This window comes from Oryctolagus cuniculus, chromosome 8, assembly GCF_964237555.1.
Source record: "Oryctolagus cuniculus chromosome 8, mOryCun1.1, whole genome shotgun sequence".
In the NCBI taxonomy this organism is placed as follows: Eukaryota; Metazoa; Chordata; class Mammalia; order Lagomorpha; family Leporidae; genus Oryctolagus; species Oryctolagus cuniculus.
In genome coordinates, this window is record NC_091439.1 from 108,852,266 (window position 1) to 108,877,145 (window position 24,880).

At 49.3% G+C, this 24,880-nt stretch overlaps 1 protein-coding gene across 7 annotated transcripts in view; it reads left to right on the plus strand.

Annotated features, from left to right (window-relative positions):
* Nucleotides 1–24,880, plus strand: part of NMU (neuromedin U) — a 75,915-nt gene that overhangs the window by 38,860 nt on the left and 12,175 nt on the right. For 3 of the 7 annotated variants that reach the window (XM_070048107.1, XM_070048108.1, XM_070048109.1), the window contains 3 exons: nt 9,516–9,574; nt 21,594–21,641; nt 24,215–24,274. In XM_070048107.1, coding sequence (XP_069904208.1) covers nt 9,516–9,574; nt 21,594–21,641; nt 24,215–24,274 — 167 coding nt within the window. Of the gene's footprint in view, nt 1–1,195; nt 4,030–9,515; nt 9,575–21,593; nt 21,642–24,214; nt 24,275–24,880 lie in introns of those variants that run through there. The other 4 variants (XM_008267849.4, XM_051820273.2, XM_051820271.2 and 1 more) reach the window with 3 other exon arrangements.

Sequence of the window (24,880 nt, forward strand, 5' to 3'; positions counted from 1 at the left end):
TCCTGTGCTGAGTTGCCAAGGCTGCCACCAACCCATCCAACACGTCTCCGTCACAGCTGGCCTGGATTGCTTTCTTTTTCTTTTAAAGTCGTGCTACAATTCACATACCATAAAATCTGTCCTTTCAGAGTGCAGCATTCAGTGGTGACTGGTTTATGAACAAGTCTGTGCAACATCGCTACTGCCTGATTACCGTGCATTTCAACATCTCCCAGAGGAGACCCACCCACGCACAGTCACTCTCCCCAACCCTGCAAGCCACTCAGCTGTGTTCGGCGTCTCTGGCATGCCCTACCCGGGACATCGGGAACAGACGGAATTAGACAGTATGCAGCCCGAGCGATTCTGGATCTTTCCCGCGGGATCATGTTTTCCACTTCCTCCCTGCAGTGGCGAGTGCCCCTGCTTCTTCCTGGGGCTCCAGGGGACTTCTGCAGTGGCATCTCTCCTGGTGTCCTGCTTCTGCTGGGTCCCCAGAGCCAGCTGTCCACTGAAGCTGCAGGGACCTTTTCAGATGTCAATCCCATCATCCTCCTCTTCTGCTTCAGATCCTCCAAACGATTCCCCTAATCAGAAAAAGACGTGAGCTTATCACGGCTTCCTGGACCTTCCCATGGTCAGGGCCCTCCCTGCCACTTCTCCCCTCACTGAGTGCCAACTGCACTGGCTTCCTTCTGCTCCTTGGACTTCCCAGGCATGCTTCTGCCTCAGGGCCTTTGCACAGGAGGGAGCCTCTGCCTGGGTTCTTTTTTTCACTTCTACTCTTGCGCCTGGTTCCCTACCTTTCAGGCCTCCCATATCACTCCCTCGGAGAGGTGATCCTGGCTCAAGAGTCTTTTCCCCCAATTCCTAGTCACCTTTTATTCTTTCATTATCCTGGTTTTTTCTTTGTAGTAGTTACTGTTACCTGAAATTGCTATTTTTATTTATTTATTTATTTGTTATCTGACTCTTCTTTTAAAAAAAAAAGATTTATTTATTTGAAAGACAGAGTTACAGAGAGAGGTAGAGACAGAGAGAGAGGTCTTCCATCCCCTGGTTCACCCCCAAGATGGCCGCAACAGCCAGAACTGCGCCGATCCAAAGCCAGGAGCCAGGAGCCCCCTCCGGTTCCCCAACGTGGGTGCAGGGGCCCAAGCACTTGGGCCATCCTCCACTGCTTTCCTGGGCCATAGCAGAGAGCGAGAGCAGAAGAGGAGCAGCCGGGACTAGAACCGGTGCCCACATGGGATGCCGGCGCTTTCAGGCCAGAGCTTTAACCCACTGCGCCACAGTGCTGGCCCCCAATCTGACTCTTCTTGAAAATCTGCCAACTCCACCAAGTCACGACTTTACCTGACTCAGTGATCGCTTGCCGCCCACGCTGCTAGGATGGAGCATAGTAGATAGACGCTCAACTAGTATCTGGAGAACCACACGGCTATCTTGCCCAGAACCCACAAACCTTCCGGATCTTGCCTCTATGCTCAGTTCCTGAATCCGAGTCTTTGTCTATTACTTTATTGGTAACAGACTTCATCTGTTACCTTCCTGCCAGCTGGACATCCTGACTGGTTAGACCTCTCTGCTCTCTCTCCAGTCTCCTGATGCTCTGCTCTCTGCCTCAGTGCCTCCTGTGACAGCTTCCCCAACATCACTGCACAGAGCTCGCCCAGACTGGGATCCCAGGCCCATGACCTGATGGAACGTCCATTCGTCCAGGTCTTACCAAGAACCAGACTTTCAGACACTGTCGGTGCCACGCTGCAGCTGGTGGCAGGGACAGAGGGAGGAGCTCACTCTCAGCGAATGAGAACAGCCTGGAATTCGGTGACCAAGGCTCCTGGGATTAGGACGAGACTGGGATTAGCTGCTTTGAGAATGCGTGGACTAAGCCACAGGATGCGTGACGTGCACGTCCTTTCTTAAACATTCCCTTAAAAATAACAAGCCAGGGGCTGGCGTCGTGCAGTGAGCTAAGCTGCCACTGGTGACGCCAGCAGCCCATATCGGAGTGCTGGTCCAAGTCCCAGCTGCTCTGCTGCAGATCCAGCTTCCTGTTAGTGTGTCTGGGAAAGCAGCAGGGCAAGGCCCAAGTGCTTGGGCACCTGCCACCTAGCTGGGAAACCCGGATGGAGTTTCATGCTTCTGACTTAGACCAGACCCAGCTCCAGGTGTTGGGACCATTTTGGAGAACGGAAGATCTCTGTCTCTCCCTCTCCCTGTCTGCCTTTCAAATAAATAAGTAAATCTTTAAAAGAACAATAACAATAATCCGTGTTAAAGAGAGAAGCCAGCAGTGGGCAGGAAACATTTGCTGTCTTTGTAACCAACAACAGTTTCCGAAGACCTAAAGCATTGCTATAATCAGTGAGGAAGAAAGCTGAGGACACCATGGGGGGAAATAGGCCAGAGAGATACAGGGACATCGCCCCGAAGAGGAGACCGCAGTGGCTGGCGCAGTCGTGGAGGGACAATCTCGCCAGTGAACTCGCAGCTGCACGGGAAACCCACCCTCGACTGGCGAATGTGCAGCCGTGGGGACTTGGTGGGACTCTTCGGAAAGCCAATCAGAACTGAACTGGATCGGCCTCTCTTAGCGAGCTCCTCCGAGTGCACACCAGGCAGTTCATACAGGCAGACACCGGCCCACAGCTCCAGGAGACCTCGCCTGGCTCATGCGGAACAAACGTGAGACCCTGAGTTGTGGCTTCTGCCCACTCCAAGCCGGTGCTGTCAGACACCAGAGACACGCACGGGGAGTGGGAGCCAGGGCAGGCCCACCTGCCTGCATCCTCACCTCACTGACATCCTTGGCGCTACCTCCCCACCCCACTGTGTGAATAAATCAGAATGCCAGCAGTCAAGCTAGTGCTCGCCCGCCCTTGAACCTGGACCCTGTGACCTGGGCTTCTGCACAGCATCCCGTAGCTACTGTATTCTGCCGGATCGCGGTGTTTCTGAGACAGCACTGTTCCAGTTTACCGTCTAGTAGCTGGGGTCCTCTACGGAAGTGCTATGGCTCCCAGTCCCCAGCCGTGGCTCCTGCCTGTCCCGGGCTGTGCGGGGGAAGCCGGGACTCCTTCAACGCTGCACTCAGCGCGAAGCGTCCCCCGCAGGAGCAGGGCCTGCGGCTCGCTCCCTCGGACACCCCCGGGCCTGGCGCAGCAACACCCCTCCCGAACTGGGAACGCGCGTCCGACCTGCGCTTTCCTCCGCCTTCCCTGCCTGTCACCGGGAGCTCAGAGAAGAGCCCTCGCCCCTCTTCCCGGAGCAGGGCATCGGAACGGTGTCAGCGGGGGTCCTGGGAGAGGCTGCAGCCCTGGAGTGTCCAGCTAGGAAGCAAAGGACTGGGGGCAGGGACAGCGAGGCCAGGTCCCGCCGGAAACCCGAGGGCGAAGGCAGCACAGATGCAGAGAGTAAGGGTTACCGGAGAGCCGGAGCCCGCCCAGAGCCGTGCGAGACTGGTGCGGGGTCACCCGCATCCGCGGACCAGGCGTCTCGCTGACGGGTCTCCGGCTTTGTGGGCACTTGGGGCATGGTCAGCAGCGCGGACGGCGCCCTTGAACCAGCAACGCTAGGAGCTTGGACTCGGGAGCGCATGGGGCCGGCACGGCTAAGCGGGCGCGAGAAAGAAGGGGCGCCCCCAGCAGACGCAGGAGCCACGAGAGCATCCCCACGTCCAGGGTGAAAACCCGCACCCCAGGCGCGCGCTGGGATCTTTGAAAAGCGGAGACAGCGGCGTACGCTTTTCCTGCCCGGCTTGCCCATCCCAGAAAATCAGGGGCGCCCTGAGTCACAGGCCCTGGCCGGGGGCGGCCGAGGGCTGACGCGCGCGGGGACCGCCCGCCGCCGCCGCCCACGTGTGCGCCAGATTTAAAAGTTGGGCGGCGGAGGCGCCTGCTGCAGGGTGCGCGCCGCGCAGGGTCCCGGGTCCCCAGCAGCCCGCAGGTGCCGAGATGCCGAGAGCCGCGCGCCAGCGCCCCGGGCCGGCCCCGCTCTCGCTGCTGCTGCCGCTACTGCTCGCCTGCTGCGCGGACTCCGGCCGAGGTAAGAGGGTCCCGGGCCGCCGCCGCGCCCCCGCGGGACCTCGCCTCGGACCGCGGGCGCCAGTGCAGGGGGCGCAGGTGCGCACGGGCCGGGGTCTTCCACAGCCTCCGTGCGTTGTTTCCAGCTCCCGTGGCCCTTGGGTGACGGAAACAAAAACGCTTCGCGCGCGATGGCCAGCACTGGAAGCGTTGAGGGTTGAGGCGAAGCCGGAGTGCGTTTGGGACTTCACCTGCTGCGGCGCGGGAACGTGCGGGGTGCGCTGCTCCGAGAAGCCGGAGCCGCGAAACGGGCCCCGTTGTAGGCGGCGAGAAGGGGAAAGGCGGGCTCCGTGCGCCGTGGGTTGCGGGCCCGCGATCGGGAGAGGCAGGGAGACTTTGCAGGCCCCGCAAAGTCGGCGCAGCCGGCCCTCCGGCGGTGCTACAGGTGAGGCCGGCGAGGGTGGGACGCGGGGACCTTAGGGCTGACCCAGCGGGGCTGAAGCCTGGGACGCTGGGCGGGGCGATGCCTCGCCGCCCACTAAAGCCTTGCCTTTCCAGGTACCGGCAGGGGCCGTCGTTCGTGGCTCCCCCAGCCGCTGCCCTGCTCCTGCCCCGAGGGCCTGGCAGGGCCTGTTAGCTCTGCTGTGGGCGGCTCCGGGCATCTTCGTTCGGAACCCCCGGGTCTCAGAATCGCCATGGCAGAGGCTTTGCAGAGCGCAGCCGTGCCCTGGCTCGGAGCTGGGGTGGGGGCTACTAGTATTCCTACTTATTCTTATTGCTCTCCTTGGTTTGCTCTGGATTCCTCCTTTCCTGGAGGCACTGGAGGGGTGTGTGTGTGTGTGTGTGTGTGTGTGTGTGTGTGTGAAAATTTGGCGTTGAAATCGAAGCCATCCGAGGCTGGCAGGCCTAAGCCGGCGGTCACCCCGCGTGGCTTGGGCCAGGTGTTGAATGGTCACTGATCGCTCGCGGCGGGCCTCGTAGCTGCCGTCCTCCGGGGTGCAGGTGAGCAGGCTGTGGCAGGAGAATGCGCGTCCCAGGCGAGCTTGCTGCGTGCTGTGTGCTTGCAGGGGGCTTGGGCAGCAGTGGCAGACTCCTGTTCCCACCGGAGAAGTCTTGATTTCCCAGGAGCCCCTCTGCCGGCTGACCAACCATCTGTAACCATCCCCCAGGATTTTTCAAGCAAAAGAATGAGCCGCCTCCTTCACCACCCTGAGACCCCTTTGCGTCTTCCTTCCCCTGCAGACCTGCGCTCGGGACCGAAAACCCACTTTGCCTCTCTGGAAAGGTGGGAGGGAAGCGGGAGGTTGGAGAACAGTGGGATCTGCCCTCATCTCGGGTCCCTGAGCGTGGTTGGGGGGGGGGGAGGGGTGGTGAGGGAGATGTGCGGAGGGCGGTGACATGACAGACCGAGCAGAAGCTAGGAGAGACCCTACCACCATCCACTGTGGAGCCAGGTGAAACTGCATGTATCGGCCGACAAAACAAAGTGTCCAAAGCCAGAGGAAAGTAACAGCGTGTCAATAAGTGCAGCACCCTTGTGAGCAGAGCAGACAAGGGCCGTGCAGAGATGGAGGGTGAGATGGAGGCTTTGGGGGAGGAAGCATTTGGCTGTTTGGAGAATGTTATTAGAATAAAGAAAGGCGTTTTTTATAAGACCAACACATGTTGGATATCTGCAAAAAAAAAAAAAAAGTCGCTTGATTTTGCCTTTGATAAGTGATTAAACGTCCAAGGCGAAATTGAGGCATCTGAATGGCCAGCACGCTCCATCCTAACCTCCCAGTCCCACAGCGATGGAGCAGGGCGCCAGCCTCGGGGAAGGGAGACTGGGTCCACCTCTCAAACAATCGGCTCTGCTTTGCTGTCTCTTACACTGGTCTCAGCTGTCTGTAGTGCCCACATCAGGTGTTGGAGAATGAGAGGGAAACCGATCTCTGGTGCATAGCACTCACGTAGGAATATGTGGGTAGAAGTTTCCAGACAGTGCAGCTTTTATGCACAAGGAGTGGTGCTGTCTCTGACTCTAGGGAGAGTCTCGGCCACAGCGCCCACATCGAGGGTGTCCTCGGCAGAAAACCTCTCAGCGCTGGTGAACGACCACAAAGGGACAAGGATAATTCCCTCTTACGTTGGGTTGAGTCATAGGATATTAGTGGCTGTCTATAGATGACAGGAAAATGGTTTTTATTATTATTTTTGCTTTTCTACTTTTATTATCCTGAGACTGTGTTTATGTGGTTTTGAAAAGGTCACAAAATACTCCTTTAAAAAAATAAATTAGGAGTCTGGTGTTGTGGTGTGGCAGGTTAGGCCACTTCCTGCAATGCCAGCATCCCATGTGGGCGCCAGTTCTAGTCCCACTTGCTCCTCTTCCAGTCCAGCTCTCTGCTGTGGCCTGGGAAAGCAGTAGAAGATGGCCCAAGTGCTTGGGCCCCTGCACCCCCATGGGAGACCTGGAAGAAGCTCCTGGCTCCTGGCTTCAGCATGGCCCAGCCCTGGCTGTTGCGGCCATTTGAGGAGTGAAACAGTGGATGGAAGATCTGTGTGTCTCTCCCCTCACTTTCTCTCTGTAACTCTGCCTTTCCAATAAATCAATTAAAAAAAAACATAAATTTTAAAAAATTTACTTTGGAGGCGGGGAGAGAGAGGGAGAAGGAGAGATGGATGCCAGCCAAGCTTCCACCTGCTGGGCTGGCTGAAGGAAGGGTTGGGAATGCCCTCCAGCTGTCCGACATGAGTGGTGGAGCACTATCACCTGAGCCACCGCTGCCTCCCAGGGCCTGCATTGGCAGGAGGCTGGAGTCAGAAGGCAGAGCCGGGACCCAACCCAGCAAGTACCGCTCTTTGGGTTTTCTGTGAGTGGAACTAAGGCATGACAGCGATGTCCAAGGGGCCCAGGCAAGCTCTGCGTGGTGTCGTTGGCAGGAAGCAGTGTGGCCGCCTCCAGTGCCTGAGGGCGGAAGCTGCGACGCTTACTGGCAGGTGAGGGGCAGACAGGAGTGTCAGGATGGTCTGATGGCAGCCTCTAAACAGGATGACCCACCAAACACAGCCTCCTTCACCCAGAGCACCAGGTGTTTTAGACGAATTGGAGAAGCGCCGTTTTATTGCTTTTTCCCCTTCCCTCCCTCCTTGTCCCTCCTTTCCTTCCAGCCCCTCTTTCTCTCCCTCCTTCACCCCTCATCTCTTCTCCCCCTCTTCCTCCTTCTCCTTTTCTCCTCTAAAATTTGAGAAGCAGAGAGAAAGAGAGCAGGGAGAGAGACCCGCAGAGAGTTCTCATCCTCTGCTTCTCTCCCCAAATGCCCACAATGGCCAAGGCTGTGCTGGGGCCGAGGGTAGGCACCAGGAATGCAATCCAGGTCTCCCATGTGGGTGCAGGAGCACACTTAATTGAGCTGTCACGGCTGCCTCCCAGGGCCTGCATTGGCAGGAAGCTGGAGTCGGGAGCTGGAACTGGGCATTGAAGCCAGGTGTTCCTATGTGGGCCACGGGCATCCTAACTGCTAGGCCAACACCCACTCCCCAGCTTCAGCCCTTATTCAACACAGACTGCTGTCAGGGAGTGAGTCCCCAGGCAGCTGGGACTCTGGAATGCATGTGTGTGGCCGGGGGTGCGTGACTGTTTGCCCACCTTGAACCCCGTCCCCTAACAGGGGATCCAGTCGTGGTCAGACGTGAGTTAGCGCTCTGCTGAGAGCCTCAGGATCCCTGTAAGTTATCCTGATATGGAGCCCCAGAAAATGTAAATTAGTGTAATTGTTACTATTATTAGAGCTTAATGAAAGATGGTCAAAACTTGTGGACCTCCAGAGAAGGCTTGACGAGATGGAGCTGAGGGCTGGCGCTGTGGTGCAGCAGACGAGCCACTGCTTGGAACGCCTGTGACCCGTAGGGGCCTGATTGGAGTCAAGGCTGCTCTGGGCTTCTGTTCCAGCTCCCTGCTCATGCGCACCCTGGGAGGCAGCAGGTGGTGGGCAAGCTGGCCGGGTTCCTGCCACCCACATGGGAGACCTGGACTGAGTTGCAGGATCCTGGCTTCAGCCTGGCCCTGCAGTGAGCCAACAGATGAGCGACTGCACTTTCTCTCTCCCTCTTTCTCTGCCTTTCAAATAAGTTCTGAAATGCCTAGCATAGTCCACGAACATCAAGTAAATGTTCTACAGGTATTTGTACGTTCTATCTTATTAGTTAAAAAAATTCTTTATCATTCCCTGATCCGAGGTAACTAATAGAGTACCCGTAACGTATTGGAGTGAAATAGACATTCTGAGATTCAGTGGTTATTTATGGCCCTTGTCTCTTCCTTTGAGGAAGTATTTTTTTTTCTCTTCATACTCTTTGTTGAACTCTTTTACTTAGAGTAGGGGTAACTATATGATCATTAAGTAAACTGAAAATAGATCTTTGTAAAAATTAACAGTGGGAATGCGAGAGGGAGGAGGGGGAAGAGGGGAGAAGTGTCACTGTGTTCCTAAATCTGTATATATGAAGCATGTATAACAAATAAAATTCTAAAAATTTTCTTTAAACCTTTTTTTGGTGTTTAATTTTTCTACAGTTTTAAATCTCAGAAAAGTTTAGTATTTTTACTACAAATGTTTTCTTAGATGTTTAGTAATGATAAATGTATACGTATAAGAAAATAAACACTAACTGCATTTCAATATTTGTAACAGCCTGAAAACACCAAGACAAAACTTTTTACAGTATCAACTAAAGAATTAAATCTATGGAGAAAATACTGTTTTAGAGGAATATTTAGATAACATTTTTATTTCAACAATTATGAAGATCCTAACAATAATGCTTAAAAAAAAATTCTCTGCTATATAATTACCGTGAATTCACTTACTTTACATACTGTCCAGTACAGTGATTTTTTTTTAGAATTAAACATTTGTTTGGCTTTCACAGCAGTACAATGTTACTACGTTGCTGTCACCCACAGGAGATGTTTTATGTACATGTGTGGTCTCTCTGCTCCAGGCAGCCACTAATCTGTCATTATAGATTTGCTCTTTTTTTTTTTTTGTATATTTCAAATAAATGGACTCATGCAATATTCAGCCTCTTACATCTGGCTTAGCTGACTCAGTATGATGTCTCGGGGACTCATCAATGGTAAAGGCGGAACCATGAGTTCACTCCTCTTTGTGGCCTGGTGGTGCTACCGTGTGTGGCTGGGCCACATTTCATCTCTTCACCAGCTGATGGACATTTGGGTTCCTTCTGCTTTGGGGCTAATATGATGAATAATGCTACTATGAACATTCACATATAAGTTTTTATGTAGGCATCTCAGTCATTCATTCTTGAAAGTAGTGTCTTGTAATGTTATTAAGACTTATTTAACAGTGAAGCCTCCTTATAAGTCAAATGCTGATTGATATAGAAGGGTTGTGATATACAGAGAAAATTAGAAATAGTAACTGAACAGGAATTATGTCTAAACATTTAATTTTAGAAGAAATACTGTAGAACTAACATTAAGTATAACTTTATTTTTAGGGGCTCCAGTATTATCTTATGGATTATACCCTGAACAAGAACTGCAGCTATGGAATAAGGTAAAGAATTTTTCTCACACAAATCAAGGGAAACTTGAACTTTCTTTGAATTTATCATGGTAAAATGAAATAGTATAATTGAACTTTGAGAAAACTATGATTTTTTGCCAATATTCTGATTTTATACTCAGAATTATTTTTATTAAATAAAAGAGAAGGGAAGATGAAAATAAACCAAAGAAGTAAAGTAAATGGTAAAGTAAGAACATAGAAATAATAGAGTAATTACAATAACTATGAATGTACTAAAAACTATACGACTTAAATGATAGGGATTCTCAAATGAGTTATTTTTTGTGTGATCCAGAAATATATTTTCTGTGATAGTCACACTTAACACAGAAAACAAACCAAATAAAGGCTAAATATGCAAAGTGATGTATTCTGCAAATATGAATTGAAATAAAACTGGAGTTGCAGTTTTAATATCTAGCAAAATGAACAGATCACCATAACTGGCAAACAAAAGTCTTACGTGCTGATAGAACAACAGATCAGCAAGCTACAGCCAGGGCAGGCAGTTGGCACAGTGGTTAGGATACTGCGTGGGACACTCACATCCATGTTGGTGTGTGTAGGTCCAGGTGCTGGCTCTGTTGCAGACTCCAGCCCCTGGCTAATGTGCACCTTTGGAGGCAGCAGGTGATGGCCCAAGAATTTGGGTCCCGGCAGCCATGTGGGAGACCTGGGCTGAGTTCCGGGTTCCTGACTTTGGGGCTGTCTCAGATATTTGGGGAGTGAACTGGTAGATGGAAGATTGATCTCTCTCTTTGCCTTTCAAATAAAAATAAATAATTTTTTAAAATGAAGATACAGGGGCTAATGCTGTGGCACAGCAGGTTAACCCCCTGACCTGCAATGCTGGCATCCCATATGGGCGCTGGTTGGAGTCCCAGCTGCTCCTCTTCCCATCCAGCTCTCTGCTATGGCCTGGGAAAGCAGTAGAAGATGGCCCAAGTCCTTGGGCCCCTGCACCCAAGTGGGAGACCTGGAAGAAGCTCCTGGCTCCTGGCTTCAGATCGGTGCAGCTCCAGCCGTTGTGGCCATTTGGGGAGTGAACCAGCGGATGGAAGACCTCTCTCTCTCTGCCTCTCCTCTCTCTCTGCAACTCTGACTTTCAAGTAAATAAATAAATCTTAAAAAAAAAAAGTAAAATGAAGATACAGCCATAATTAACACAGACTGACAAATTCAGTCTTAGAATTTATTTAATAAATGATAGAACTTTAGGGAAGAATTAGTAAAAAAAAAAAACAACAATTGCAGTTGGAGATTTTAATATATCTTGCTGAAAAACTGGTAGTTAAAGCAAGTTAATACATAAGCAGATATATCAAAGACCTAACTATACAGTTAATAAATTTCAATTATTAGGAGTATTTTTTAAAACCTATAGTAAGTAGTATGCACATTCTTGAAGATGATAAACTTGAATCTTTTAGAGTGGGAAGGGAGAGTCCTTGAGTTAGAAATGTGTTGCAGTTACAATTCAGGACAACCAGCAATTAATAACAAATGTATAACTTAACAATTTTATTTGTATATATCTCATAAATAAAACCTTAGGAACACAGTAATTCTTCCCATGGTACCCGCCCTCCCACCCATTCCCCAACCTGTCCTCCTCCCTCTCCTATTTAATCCGAGAAAGAAAGAGAAAAATAAAGAATGGATAAATACCTGAGAGAACTGTTCTTCGATGCTCTGGACAAGGGCGGTTCTATGTTATTGCTTCTCAAAGGTGATTTTGCTTTCTTTTTTCCTTTCCTTCCTCTTTTCCCTTCCTTCTTTCCTTTTAGAAACTTAATTGTTGTTAAGGAAGAACCCAAGGATGATATGTCTTTTGTGAGCCCTTAGATATAACTATAACTTTTTTAAAAAAGATTTATTTATTTGAAAGGCAGAGTTACAGAGAGGCAGAGAGAGAGAGAGAGAGAGAGAGGTCTCCCATCTGCTGGTTCACTCCCCTAATGGCTGCAATGGTCAGAGCAGTGCTTCTTCTGGGTCTCCCACGCAGGTGCAGGGGCCCAAGCGACTGGGCCATCTTCTACTGCTTTCCCAGGCCATAGCAGAGATCTGGATGGGAAGTGGAGCAGCCAGGACTCAAACTGGCACCCATATGGGATGCTGGCACTGCAGGCAGCGGCTTTACCCGCCACACCACAGTGCCAGCCCCGGCATGAATATAACTTATGAGACATAATAATATCCTCCATTTAATACACTAAAAGGAAGTGATTCTTTTTTTTTTTTTTTTTTGACAGGCAGAGTGGACAGTGAGAGAGAGAGACAGAGAGAAAGGTCTTCCTTTTGCCGTTGGTTCACCCTCCAATGGCCGCCGCGGCCAGCGCGATGCGGCCGGCGCACCGCGCTGATCCGATGGCAGGAGCCAGGAACCAGGTGCTTTTCCTGGTCTCCCATGGGGTGCAGGGCCCAAGCACCTGGGCCATCCTCCACTGCACTCCCTGGCCACAGCAGAGGGCTGGCCTGGAAGAGGGGCAACCGGGACAGAATCCGGTGCCCCGACCGGGACTAGAACCCGGTGTGCCGGCGCCGCAAGGCGGAGGATTAGCCTAGTGAGCCGCGGCGCCGGCCGAAAAGGAAGTGATTCTTGAGAACACGTTTTACTGTTAAGTCTCATATTACAGCTCTCTGGGGATAGAGGTCCTGCATGGGAAGTTGGTGCACAGTGATTCTTGTTTGTTTAACAAATAACACTCTTACGTATGACATCAGTGATCATCCAAGGCTCTTGACATGAGCTGCCTTGGCTATAGAAGCCTTTTGGATTCAGTAGCTCAACAGGGACATAAACAAAGTGGAAGGTCTCTCTTCCCTTCAGAGAAAAGGACATCCTTCTGGGGCTGGCGCTGTGGTGTAGCAGGTAAAGCCACAGCCTGCAGTGCCGGCATCCCATATGGGCACTGGTTTGAGTCCTGGTTTCTCCATTTCTGATCCAGCTCTCTGCCATGGCCTGGGAAAGCAGTGAAGATGGCCCAAGTCCTTGGGCCCCTGCACCCGCATGGAAGACCCAGAAGAAGCTCTTGGCCCCTGGCTTTGAATCAGTGCAGCTCCGGCTGTTGCAGCCAACTGGGGAGTGAACCAGTGGGTGGAAGATCTCTCTCTTTCTCTCTCTCTCTCTCTTTCTCTCTCTTTCTGCCTCTCCTCGTTCTGTGTAACTCTGACTTTCAAATAAAATAAGTAAATCTTTTTTTTTTTTTTAAGAGAAAACATATATCCTTCTTTGATGGCCACTTCTTTCCACTGGGGTATCACGCACTGGGGTCCTTTATGTAGGACATTTTTTTCCATAGTGTCTTGGCTTTCCATGCCTCAAATGTTTCCACTGGGCTTTCCAGCCAGACCAGAATGCCTTAAGGGCTGTCTCAGGTCAGAGTGCTACTTAAAGCAATTGTCATTCTTTTTTTTTTTTTTTTAAGAGTTTATTTATTTATTTGACAGAGTTACAGACAGTGAGAGAGAGAGAGAGAGATAGAGAGAAAAGTCTTCCTTCTGTTGGTTCACTCCCCAAATGACCACAACGGCCAGAGCTGCGCCGATCCGGAGCCAGAAGTCAGGAGCCTCCTCCTGGTCTCCCATGTGGGTGCAGCCGCCCAAGCACTTGGGCCATCCTCCACTGCCTTCCCAGGCCACAGCAGAGAGCTGGACTGGAAGAGGAGCAACTGGGACTGGAACCGGCACCCGTATGGGATGCTGGCACAGCAGGTGGAGGATTAACCTAGTGCACCATGGTGCCAGCGCCAGCCCCTTGTCTTTCTTTAAGTCTGCTGTGTGGGCTGCTTCCCATGTTGGAGCCTTAACTCCTTTTTAATTCTGTTATTGTTTCCAACACTTAGTCCTACTTATATGATCACTTTAACATTTCATCTTATCTGTATGGTCACTTTACCACTTTTTCCTATCTATTTGATCTTTATAGCACTTAAGCTGCTATTTTTATCAGTCAGCTTTAGGGATTTTGGTGTCCTATGGCTAGTTGTTAAGCTGTACTCTTGAAGTAAGTCTGTAGGAATGTATGTTGGACTACACTGCTTTGCAGTTGCAAACTTCATACATTTCACAATTACAGCTTTAGGATCTTGGTGATTCTTTCCACTGTGCCTGCCTTCCCATCCCCCTTTTTCTTCCCTTTCTTATTCTCACTCTTATTCTTTACCAAGATCTATTTTCAATTAACTTTTTAAATATATGATTAACTTTATGTTAAGCATATCGTTCAATGAGTCATATGAAAGAGAAAAAGATGGGCCGGCACCATGGCTCACTTGGTTAATCCTCCGCCTGTGGCGCCGGCATCGCATATGGGTGCCGGGTTCTAGTCCTGGTTGCTCCTCTTCCAGTCCAGCTCTCTGCTGTGGCCTGAGAGTGCAGTGGAGGATGGCCCAAGTGCTTGGGCTCCTGCACCCCATGGGAGACCAGGAGGAAGCACCCGGCTCCTGGCTTCGGATCAGCGCAGCGCTGGCCATAGTGGCCATTTTGGGGAAAGAAACAATGGAAAGAAGACCTTAAAAAATAAAAAATTAAAAAAAAGAAAGAGAAAAAGATAAGGAAAATATTATAAAGGGAAAGATAAATAAAAATATAAAATAAAAAGCTATTCCTTGACAGTCAGAAGAAGGGCTGTTCACAATCATTGCTTCTCAGAGTTTCTGTTTCATTTCTACATGGTATATTTTAGGTGCTCTATCAGTTATCACAGATGGGGGGGACACAGAATTTGTCCCTTTGGGACTGGCTTATTTCACTAAGAATGATGTTTTCCAGTTTCAACCATTTTATTGCAAATGACTGGACTTAGATTTTTTTTTTTACTGCTCTGTAGTATTCCATGATGTACATATCTCATAATTTCTTTATCAGTCTTCAGTTGACGGGCATTTGGGTTGATTCCATGTCTTAGCTATTGTGAATTGAGCTGTGATAATTTCAGCTCCCTTGGGTAAGTTCCCAGGAGTCAGATGGCTGGGTCATATTGTAGGTCTATATTCAGATTTCTGAGGTATCTCCATACTGCTTCCATAGTGGCTTTACCAGTTTACATTCCCACCATCAGTGGATTAGGGTACCTTTTCCCCCACACCCTTGCCAGGATTTATTAATTTCTGTTCTAACTGGGGTGAGGAGAAACCTCGTTATGGTTTTTATCTGCATTTCCCTGACAGCTTGTGATCCTGAACATTTTTTCACATGTCTGTTGGCCATCTAGATTTTCTCTTTTGAAAAATATCTGTTTAGCCGGCGCCGTGGCTCAATAGGCTAATCCTCCACCTTGCGGCGCCGGCACACCGGGTTCTAGTCCCGGTTGGGGCGCCGGATTCTGTCCCGGTTGCCCCTCTTCCAGGCCAGCTCTCTGCTATGGCCAGGGAGTGCAGTGGAGGATGGCCCAGGTGCTTGGGCCCTGCACCCCATGGGAGACCAGGAAAAGCACCTGGCTCCTGGCTCCTGCCAGGATCAGCGCGGTGCGCCGGCTGCAGCGGCGGCCATTGGAGGGTGAACCAGCGGCAAAGGAAGACCTTTCTCTCTCTGTCTCTCTCTCTCACTGTCCACTCTGCCTGTCAAAAAAAAAATAAAATAAAATAAAAGAAAAATATCTGTTTAAGTCCTTTGCCTATTTCTTAACCGGATTGTTTGCTTTGTTGTTGTTGAGTTTCTTGATCTCCTTATATATTCTGGTTTTAATCCTTTATCAGTTGCATAGTTTGCAAACATTTTCTCCCATTCTGCTGGTTGCCTCTTCACTCCGCTGATTGTTTCTTTTGCAATGTGGGAGCTTCCCAATTTGATGTAATCCTATTTGTTGATTTTGGCTTTGGTTGCCTGGGCCTCTGGGGTCTTTTCCAGGACTCCTTTGTCTATGCTGATGTCTTATAGGTTTCCCAGTGTTTTCTAGTAATTTGATGGTGTTGGGTTGTAGATTTAGGTCTTTAGTCCATTTTGAATGGATTTTGGTGAAAGATGTCAGGTAAAGGTCTAGTTTCATACTTCTGCATGTGGCGATCCAGTTTTCCCAGCACCATGTGTTGAAGAGACTGTCCTTGCACCAGGGGTTGATTGTAGCTCCTTTGTCAAAGAGAAGTTGGTTGTAGATGTGGATTGATTTCGGGTGTTTCTATTCTGTTTCACTGGTCTACCCATCTGTTTTTGTACCAGAACCAGGCTGTTTTGATTATAACTGCCCTGTAGTATGTTTTTGAAATCTGGTATTGTGATACCTCTGGCTTGTTTTTGTTGTACAAATGTGTAACTTAAATATCCTTCCTGTTTAGAAAATAAAAGCATCTTAGTAAATAACCCTGGGCTAAAAAGAAAGTGGAAAATACTAAGAGGTGAAGGAGGAAAGCATTCCAAGTCCCGATTTGTAGGCTACAGCTAAGTGAAACAGTAACTAGAGAGAAATTGTAACTTCATATGTAAAGTTACCAGCAAAGAAGAAAACTTGCAGTAAGCTAAGCGTTCAACTGAAAAGTAAAGGGGAAAAGAACTACAGAGAAAATGAAAAGAAAGATGAATGAAGTAAATAGTGAAAATAAAGCAGAGAGAAATTTGAAAATAGAGAAGGGGAGAACTAATGAACAATATTAACAAAATCATGTTTGTTTCAAAAATTAAGAAACACTCTTGGTACTGGTTTTAAAAGGCAGAGGTGAAAATAAAGATAGACAAGAAATGGACTGAGCAAGAGTAGATAACCAAGAAAAACAGTTTTTAAAAGTACTGTGGGGGCTGGCACTGTGGCGCAGTGGGTAAGCCTGCTGCCTGCAGTGCCAGCATCCCCTATGGGCGCCGGTTCCAGTCCCGGCTGCTCCACTTCCAGTCCAGCTCTCTGCTATGGCCTGGGAAGGCAGTGGAGAATGGCCCAAGTCCTTGGGCCCCTGCACCTGCCTGGGAGACCCGGAAGAAGCTCCTGGCTCCTGGCTTAGTATCATCCCAGCTCCAGCCATTGTGGCCATTTGGGGAGTGAACCAGTGGATGGAAGACTTCTCTCTTTCTGTCTCTGCCTCTCTATAACTCTGCCTTTCATATAAATAGATAAATCTTTAAAAAAAAAAAAAAAGTACTCTGCGGGATGGTGTTGTGATAGAGGGTAAAGCCTCTGTGACCAGCGTCCTATCTGGACACCAGTTGGAGTCCCAGCTCCTAGTTAATGTGTCTGGGAGAGCAGCAGGAGATGGCCCAAGTACTTGGGCCCCTGTTGCCCACATGGAAGACTCAGATGGAGTTCCAGGCTCCTGGCTTCACCCTGGCCCAGCCCTGGCCTTTACAGTCATTTGAGGAGTGAACCAGGGGATGGAAGATCTCTCTCTGTCTCTCTCTCTCTCTCTCTGTAATTCTGCTTTTCAAATATTTTTACATATATTAAATTATTATATATTTATATATAATTTATATATGTATGTATGTGTGTGTGTATACACACACACACATAAAGAGAGAGAGAGAGAAGCTACCCTACCTAATGTCAAGGTATACAAGTATATAAACTTGTAGCAATAAAAAAGCTTGGTCATTGAAAGCTTCCAGGACATGGTCATTCCTGCCTCTCTCGCGTCTGCCCAGACGTGTCCGGGCAGCAGTGCCCCCTCGCCGAGAGCAGCCCTTACCTGGTGCTGGAAGGGAGCAGGTAGGTGACGCTTCAGCTCTCCTGCCCCTCGGCACCTTCCAGGGCCCCGTCACAGGTGACTGCGCCACAGCATCTCCCTGACTGGGTTCCTTGTCCCCCCACTCTTCTGCTACTGCTGCTGCTTCGGAGGTCACCTCCCAAAGGAGTTACATCCACATCTTTAGCTCATGGCTGGTTTCTAGAGGGACCACAACCTAAGATAGAAAAGCACACACACACACCTAATCCATAGTTAAAGGAACACTAAAACATGGGCTGGTGCTGTGGCATAGTGGGTAAAGCCTCCACCTGTGGTGCTGGCATCCCATATGGGAGCTGGTTCAAGTCCCAGCTGCTCCACTTCCAATCCAGCTCTCTGCTAACATGCCTGGGAGAGCAGTGGAGGATGCCTGAAGAACTTGGGCCCTTGCACTATGTGGGAGACCCAGATGAAGCTCCTGGTTCCTGGCTTTGGATCGGCCCAGCTCTGGCCATTGTGGCCATTTGGGGAGTGAACCAGCTAATGAGATATTCTTTCTCTCTGTAACTCTGCCTATCAAATAAATAAATCAATCTTTTAAAAAATCACTAAAACTCAAGGGCAGAAAGAACAAGTTGTTTGGCAAGTGAGGGTTGAGATATTGACTCAATATATAGAGAAGAATAAAATGAAGACCCTATACAAAGATGGGATCCAGACAAATAAAAGGCCCAACTATAAATGGTAAAGATCACGTAGGGCAACATTTTCGTGAGTTCAGGACAGGGAAAACTTAAATAACAATATAAATCTAAATCATAAGGCCAAAAACACAATGAATTAATATGAGTAATGATTTCTTCCTGCAAAAGAATCCAAGAAAAGCTAAGTGCCTCTGAAAGGATTGCTTTTTTTTTTTTTTTTTTTTTTTTTTTTTTTTTTTTTTTTTTGGCCAGGCAGAGTTAGACAGTGAGAGAGAGAGAGAAAGGTCTTCCTTCCGTTGGTTCACTCCCCAAATGGCCGCTACAGCCAGTGCTGCGCCGATCTGAAGCCAGGAGCCGGATACTTCCTCCTGGTCTCCCATGCAGGTGCAGGGTCCAAGCACTTGGGCCATCCTCCACTGCACTCCCAGGCCACAGCAGAGAGCTGGACTGGAAGAAGAGCAACTGGGACTAGTACCCGGTACCCCAACTGGGACCAGAACCCGGGGTGCCGGTGCCACAGGCAGAGGATTAGCCAAGTGAGCCATGGTACTGGCCAAGGATTGCTTTTAATCACACACACACACACACACACACAAAATCCCATAAAACCAAGTGAACAAAGATAAGAACCCCTAATAAAAGGATAAAAGCAGAAAGAAGAGGAGGAGTAAGAAAAAGAACAGGAGGAGGAGGCCCAAAAGCCCAAAAGGCCTCTAAAGAGAAACTCACACTCCTTAGTACCAATGAAATGAAAATGAAGACCATGATGAAGGATCACTGGCCAGCCATTAGACTGGCGGGCGATTGAAATCTAGTTCACGGTGCGTGTTAACACGGTGTGGGAGATTCAGCGGTGCAGGGTTTCGCTGTAATGGAGAGGACTGGCCGGATCTTGTCGTGCATCCCTGGGGAGCAGAGGGACAGTGTGTTACAGAATACGCGGCAGCCGTCAGAAGCAGCCCGCCGGTAGCCATGCACCGTGTAGAGTGAGAAAAAGGGAGGTGGTGCTGTACAATGTACAAGAAAGCCGACAGATGGAGGCCACACACAGACACACTGGAGCATTGTCCGAGGGAGGATGGGATGGGGCTCAGGGAAGCACGACAAGAATGCATCAATGATAAATCAACAAAAGAAGGCAAATCATGATCGTGAGCCATGAACCAAGAAGAGCAGCCTGTGCCTGGGCCAAGGACATGCATACGGAGAGGGACGGATACGCAGTGTCCAGCCCTGAGCACTCTGGAATTGCACAGGTCCTGGTCAGTTTTAAGGCAGAAGGGCATAAGCGAGACGAGGAGTGAAGAGTGACTCAGTATGGCTGTAGTGTGGGAAAACTCCCTTCAGCTTGAAGCGGTCTATGTTTCTTCGGAAAATATTTGGAAAAAAAATCTTAGATGGTAATGCTGGAAGGAAAGTCCAATAGAGTTGTGAAAGTGCTATCAGTTCTTTCACCACAAAAGATACTTAGCGAAGGTAAGATGCTAAGAACATATATATAGTTAATTTTTCCTTTAGAGTTTTTATTTTTTGAAAAAGATATTTATTTGAAAGGCAGAACCTACAGAGATAAAAAGAGAGAGAGAGAGAGATCAATCTTCCATCTGCTGGTTCACTCCCCAAATGGCTGCAACAGCCAGGATTGGACCAGGCCAAAACCAAGTGCCAGGAACTCCATCTAGGTCTTCCACATGATGTCAGGGGCCCAAGCTCTTGGTCTGCCTCCCAGGGGCATTAGCAGGGAGCTGGATCAGAAGTGGAGCAGCCAGGACCAAAACAGGCACTTTGATACAGGATGCCGGTGTCACTGTGTGTGAATTAGTGTGAATGTGTATGTGTGTGAGTATATGTTAGTGTGAGTGTGTGTATGTGTGTGAGTGTGTGTGTGTGCTTGGATCCATGATTCTGGCTTGTGTGCTGTCGAAGAGGGAGCAGATTGCAGGTAGAGATGAGTGGGAATAAAAGAATCCCCCAAATATCATGATATATGGGAAAAATGCCAAGTTTTGAGGGACAAAAAGGAGGGAAGATATGAGCGCATGCTTTTCTGTAAGATCTAAAGGCTTTTGTCAGTGTCTAGACGATCATGTTTTTGGACACAGTAAACGTGGACGCAGCAAGGAGCTTGAGATGTTGTCCTGGAGTTAATGGTCTCCCCGCCCAGTGTGGGTGTGAGGATACAAATTAAATTAGATGGATCAGCCAAGAATCCTGGCACCTGCTGCAGCCTCTGGGCTGTTTTGCCATAAACAAGGTTCAAACTAAGTCTTTCTAGGCAGACACAGATCACCACCGTTTTTCCCAGCCCCAGTTTAAAAGGCCCCCGGAGAACGACTCTTTAATGCCATCAACAACAGCAGGCATCCAGCTTTAGTGCTTGATTTCTCAGCATGGCTTATTTTATGGTTAGTATAAATCTCTGATACTACAGTTTGGTTTGAGGTTTCTTGAGTTTTTAGGATCACAGTCTGAGAACAGCATTGCTGGCCATGGCTCCTAAGCCATCACTGTAAGGTAGAGCTCTTGCCCACGTCGATCCACGATACAAACCAGGGGATTATCCCTGTTGTCTTGAGCGGTTCTCTGCAGCTTGCTGCCATTGTGTTCATTCTGGGACATTAGATTCGTGTGTAATAAGCAGCAGCATGAAAAATCCTAAAAAAAAAGGGGGGGGATTAGGGGGCAGCGCTGTGTCGTGGTGGGTAAAGCTGCCGCCTGCTGTGCCAGCATCTCATACGGGCGCCGGTTCGAGTCCCAGCTGCTCCACTTGCGATCTAGCTCTCTGCTATGGCCCAGGAAAGCAGTGGAAGATGGCCCAAGTGCTTGGGCCCCTGCACCCGCATGGGAGACCCGGAAGAAGCTCCTGGCCCCTGACTCCTGGCTTCGGATCGGCGCAACTCCAGCAGTTGCAGCCAACTGGGGAGTGACCCAGCAGATGAAAGACCTCTCTCTCTCTCTCTCTCCCTCTCTCTCTCTCCCTCTCTCTCTCTCTCTCTCTCTGTCTCTCTCTCTCTCTCCCTCCCTCTCTGCCTCTCCTTCTCTCTCTGTGTAACTCTTACTTTCAAATAAATAAATAAATCTTTAAAGAAACATAAGCATGAGCTTGGTGACTGAGGGTGCTCCTTCTGAGCCCCGCCGGCTGAAGAGTAACAGAAGTGCCCCTCAGAGCTCTTCATTTAAGGAAAGATCGCCACATACCTTCATGTTTTTCAAGTGCTTATTTTTATTTTCTTATTTTCACTTGGAAGGCAGAGACACAGAGAGATTTTCCTTCTGGTTTACTTCCCAGTGTCTGCAATAGCCTGGCTGGGCCAGGCCAAAGACAGGAGCTTGGAACCCAGTCTGGGTCTCAACACGGGCAGCAGGGACCAACTGCTTGAACCACCCCCCGCTGCCTCCCCGGGGTGCGTTAGCAAGGAGCTGGGTTGCAAGCAGAGCCGAGACTCGAACCAGGCACTCTGATGCCACAGCAGAGCCCACCTTCCTCAGCGCCCTCCCCTCTGACGATCCCTGGTGACTGTTTTGGCCGTCTCTATAGCTGCAGGTCAATCTGGGGCATCCCAGTCCTGGGCGTTCACAGGTTGTGGAGTCCTGGCAAAGCCGGAGTCCTCAGCTGTCACGGAGCTTCAGTTTCTGTTACGTGGGTTCCTTGACGTTGTATCTTCTGTTTTCTGTCTGTTTCCAGGCTCTAACTGGTGTTGTTGTTTTCTGCAGATCCAGGATGCTTGCTTGCCCTTCCTGTCTGTTGACTCCCAGCCGCAGGTAACTCCCTGGGGGGTGTTTGGTAACAATGTAGGCATTTGGGTGGCACTGAAATTCACCATGGCTCCCTTTGGACCTCTGTGAAATCATTAAAATGGGTCAACGAGTTAGATATTAGAGTTAGATGGTAATAATACCATGTTGTGCTGTCAAATGCTAGGGCCTTTATCTCGAAATAAAATCGATTTTCAGATAATACATATATTTTGGAAATTATCGAATGTCACAATCAAACTCCGTGTTATGTTACAACAACTATATCTATTGCCGTCTTGGAGGCTGGTATCCCGTCCCCCATTTGGTTTTGAAACCCAGTGATAGATGAACTCAAGAGCCCGACTTAGAGAGATCCAAGCATCGACACTGTCACTGAAAAGTCGACTCGTGGATGTCTTTGGATCTGATGCCCAGTGGGTTTGCTTCAAGTGCCCTCAGGACTTGCCTGCTGGTCTCTGCAGTGACCTTGGGCCTCCTGGCAGAGCCAGGTCCTCAGCCACGAGGCCAGAGTGCCAGCTCCCTAAGAACAAGGACTAACCAGCTGGAGCCTACCCAGGTTCTTCCTCCCGAATCGCCTCTCTGACATTAAGAACTTGAAATAGTTACTATTTGAATCTTTTACATACACAATGTAAATTGTTATACAATTTGATACATGTAGAAGGCACCATTAATTTTCACAGTAACTGTTATTTTATGATGTAAGTGATTATGTGAACAGTGCTTCTAAATATTTTTGCCCAACAGGAACTAAATCATTTTAAGGCCCATAAATAAAAGATTGAAAAGGGCACATTTGAAAAACCCAGAAAAGATAGTCAGGAACTGGAGATTTCTTTCCCAACGTTTAGTCTCGTTGCCAAGTTCAGCCTCATCTGGCCTCAGAGGAGAAACAACTCATTTGGGGGAATTTATTCTCCTTCAAGCTGAGAGCCGCCTGCGACACATGACATCGCTGGGTTATTTTCTATCATTTTTATTTTGTGGCCTTGCTACGTGGGCCATAAAAGGAGGTTTAGGGATTTTATTTCTAGATTCTAATGGTTGCCTTTGTACCTGGCCCCGATGGGGGCGAGTGAGAAAGAATGGACACATACTCACCTCTTGTTCAGTCCTCAATGACAGGCTTTGCAGGTAATACCAGGGTGGCCCAGGGATGTCCCCAGGTCAGAAGAGAGAGCTCCTGGGTCATTATGCTGCCAATAAGTAGCCTGGCATGGTCTTGACAAGAGACAGTCTCTTGGTCCCTCGTGTCTTCCCTACATGAGAGTAGCAACTCCCCTACCCCAGGTATCTCACAGACTGTGAGTTATGTGTGTGAAATACACATGAGTGATGTGCTCAAACACTGTACAAATAGGAACCATTTAATATTTACAGGAAGTAGCCCAGCCACTCGCACGGCAGGCCAGCTAGCAGGAGAGAGAGAACAGGCTGACATCGGATGCTAGGAAGGTTGCACAGAGAAAGTGTGTGCCTGCTCCCGTGGTGTTGCTAACCACAACCAACTGGGTTAGGCGTGCCTTGCTTTTCGAAGAAGATTGCGGGCTTTTCGTGTTGCTTCTAAATGAAGAGTAACTGCAGCTCGAAGTCAAAGCTCAGCATTTTACCTGCATGTAATCCTTCCAAGAACTCCCTGCAATGATGGCACCCCAGACTTCTGGTTGAAGAAACTCAAGTTCAGAGAGGTTGGGTAACCAGCCCGTGGCACCACAGTAATGAAGAGAAGACTGCAATTGGCACTGCTATAGAGCTGCAGACTGCCGGACTCCATGGCCCGGGCTTTTCCCCACTAATTACACGCTCCACCCCACCTCCGGCCCCACCCTCCACGCCCTGCCTTGGCTCCAGGTGCCCGTTACTTCCTGCATGCATTTATGAAGTAGCCTATTGTTCCTGGTACTACTGTGCTAAGCTCTGTGCCAAGCAGGTTTTGCCCCTGCTTGTCCATTTGCGCTGTTTCTGGCTGCACCCAGCGGGCTGCTAAGCCCTAGGAGCTTTGCCCTACTTCTGTGCGCTGTGCTCCGCCACACCTGAGCCGGGGGCGTGCAGTCAGCAACCTGGAAGGGTGGTACTCGGATTAGGTGCACCGTGTACGGCTTCTCCTCCTCCACTGCCCATTGTTTGCAGGCAGTTTCAGGGTTTTCAAATCAGCCAGTTCTGAGTAATATTCAGCCTGGCTCACTGCCTTGGTGCGTAGACACCGAACTTGCTGCAAAGCTGGGAAGGCTCATCCCTGTTGTGACCCTGCCCTGTGGAATCTGTGATGTCTTAGCCTGTGCTGAGTGCCGTGTATCTGGACAGCAGTGGACACTTTCATCAGAGGGTTTAAATGAGCACAGCACATAGCTAGGTTTTGTTAGTTTTTTTCTGATTGGGAGGAAGGTTTTACTCCCAGTGAGCAAGTTTTCATTATAAGAAAAATCAAGGGACTCCAGCGGAGTTCCAGTGACCCAGAGCAAAGAGGTTTCCTGGGCTGCTGGGTACCTTTGTGCTCCTGACACTGCACAGCTGAACCTGCGTACAGACACCGTTACAGCAAGGCATAGCCTGTGTGTCTTTCTCCCTCCCCCCAGGCACCCGACACCCTGAGGGAGCTTTGCCTTATGCTCATGGGGATTCCACCGAGACCTCAGGTAAGGTTGAAATGGTGTTTTGTGGAATTCCTTCTGCAAGAAAACATGCCCAATTTAGGAAGCTTACCAAGAAGCTCAGGAAGAGGATAAATGGATTTGGGTTAAAAAAAAATGCATGGTTTATCTGATGTCTGATCACTTACGGTCATCTGATTGGGACTTCTGTGTCCCCTGGAGTGAAAATGTGCTGTAGTCAGACAGGGAGCCTTGGGGTCACGCTGGCTGTTTCCCGCCCTGGTCTTTCTGCCACTGGAGAACAGAGACGTCTTTCTGAGCTGCTAACCGTACCCTGTGGTCCAGAGGTTAGGACAGCGGGAGGAGAAGGGCACATTAAGAAATCAGGGCAAGCAAACTGTGGGCAGTGTAGTCTAAAACTTCTGTTCCTGCTTCTTCCTTGGTTTCTTAGTAAAATCTCTTGATTCTTCTGGGAGGGCTTTTGTTCTAAAGTGACAACATCACAAGGACCATCTTTCATGTCATACCCTGTGTGTCTCACATGTGCACTTTATCCTCATGTGGCCCTCTGAAAGACAAGTGCCTGAGGTTGATAGATCTTTTTTTTTTTTAAAAGATTTTATTTATTTGAGAGGTAGAGTTACAGACAGA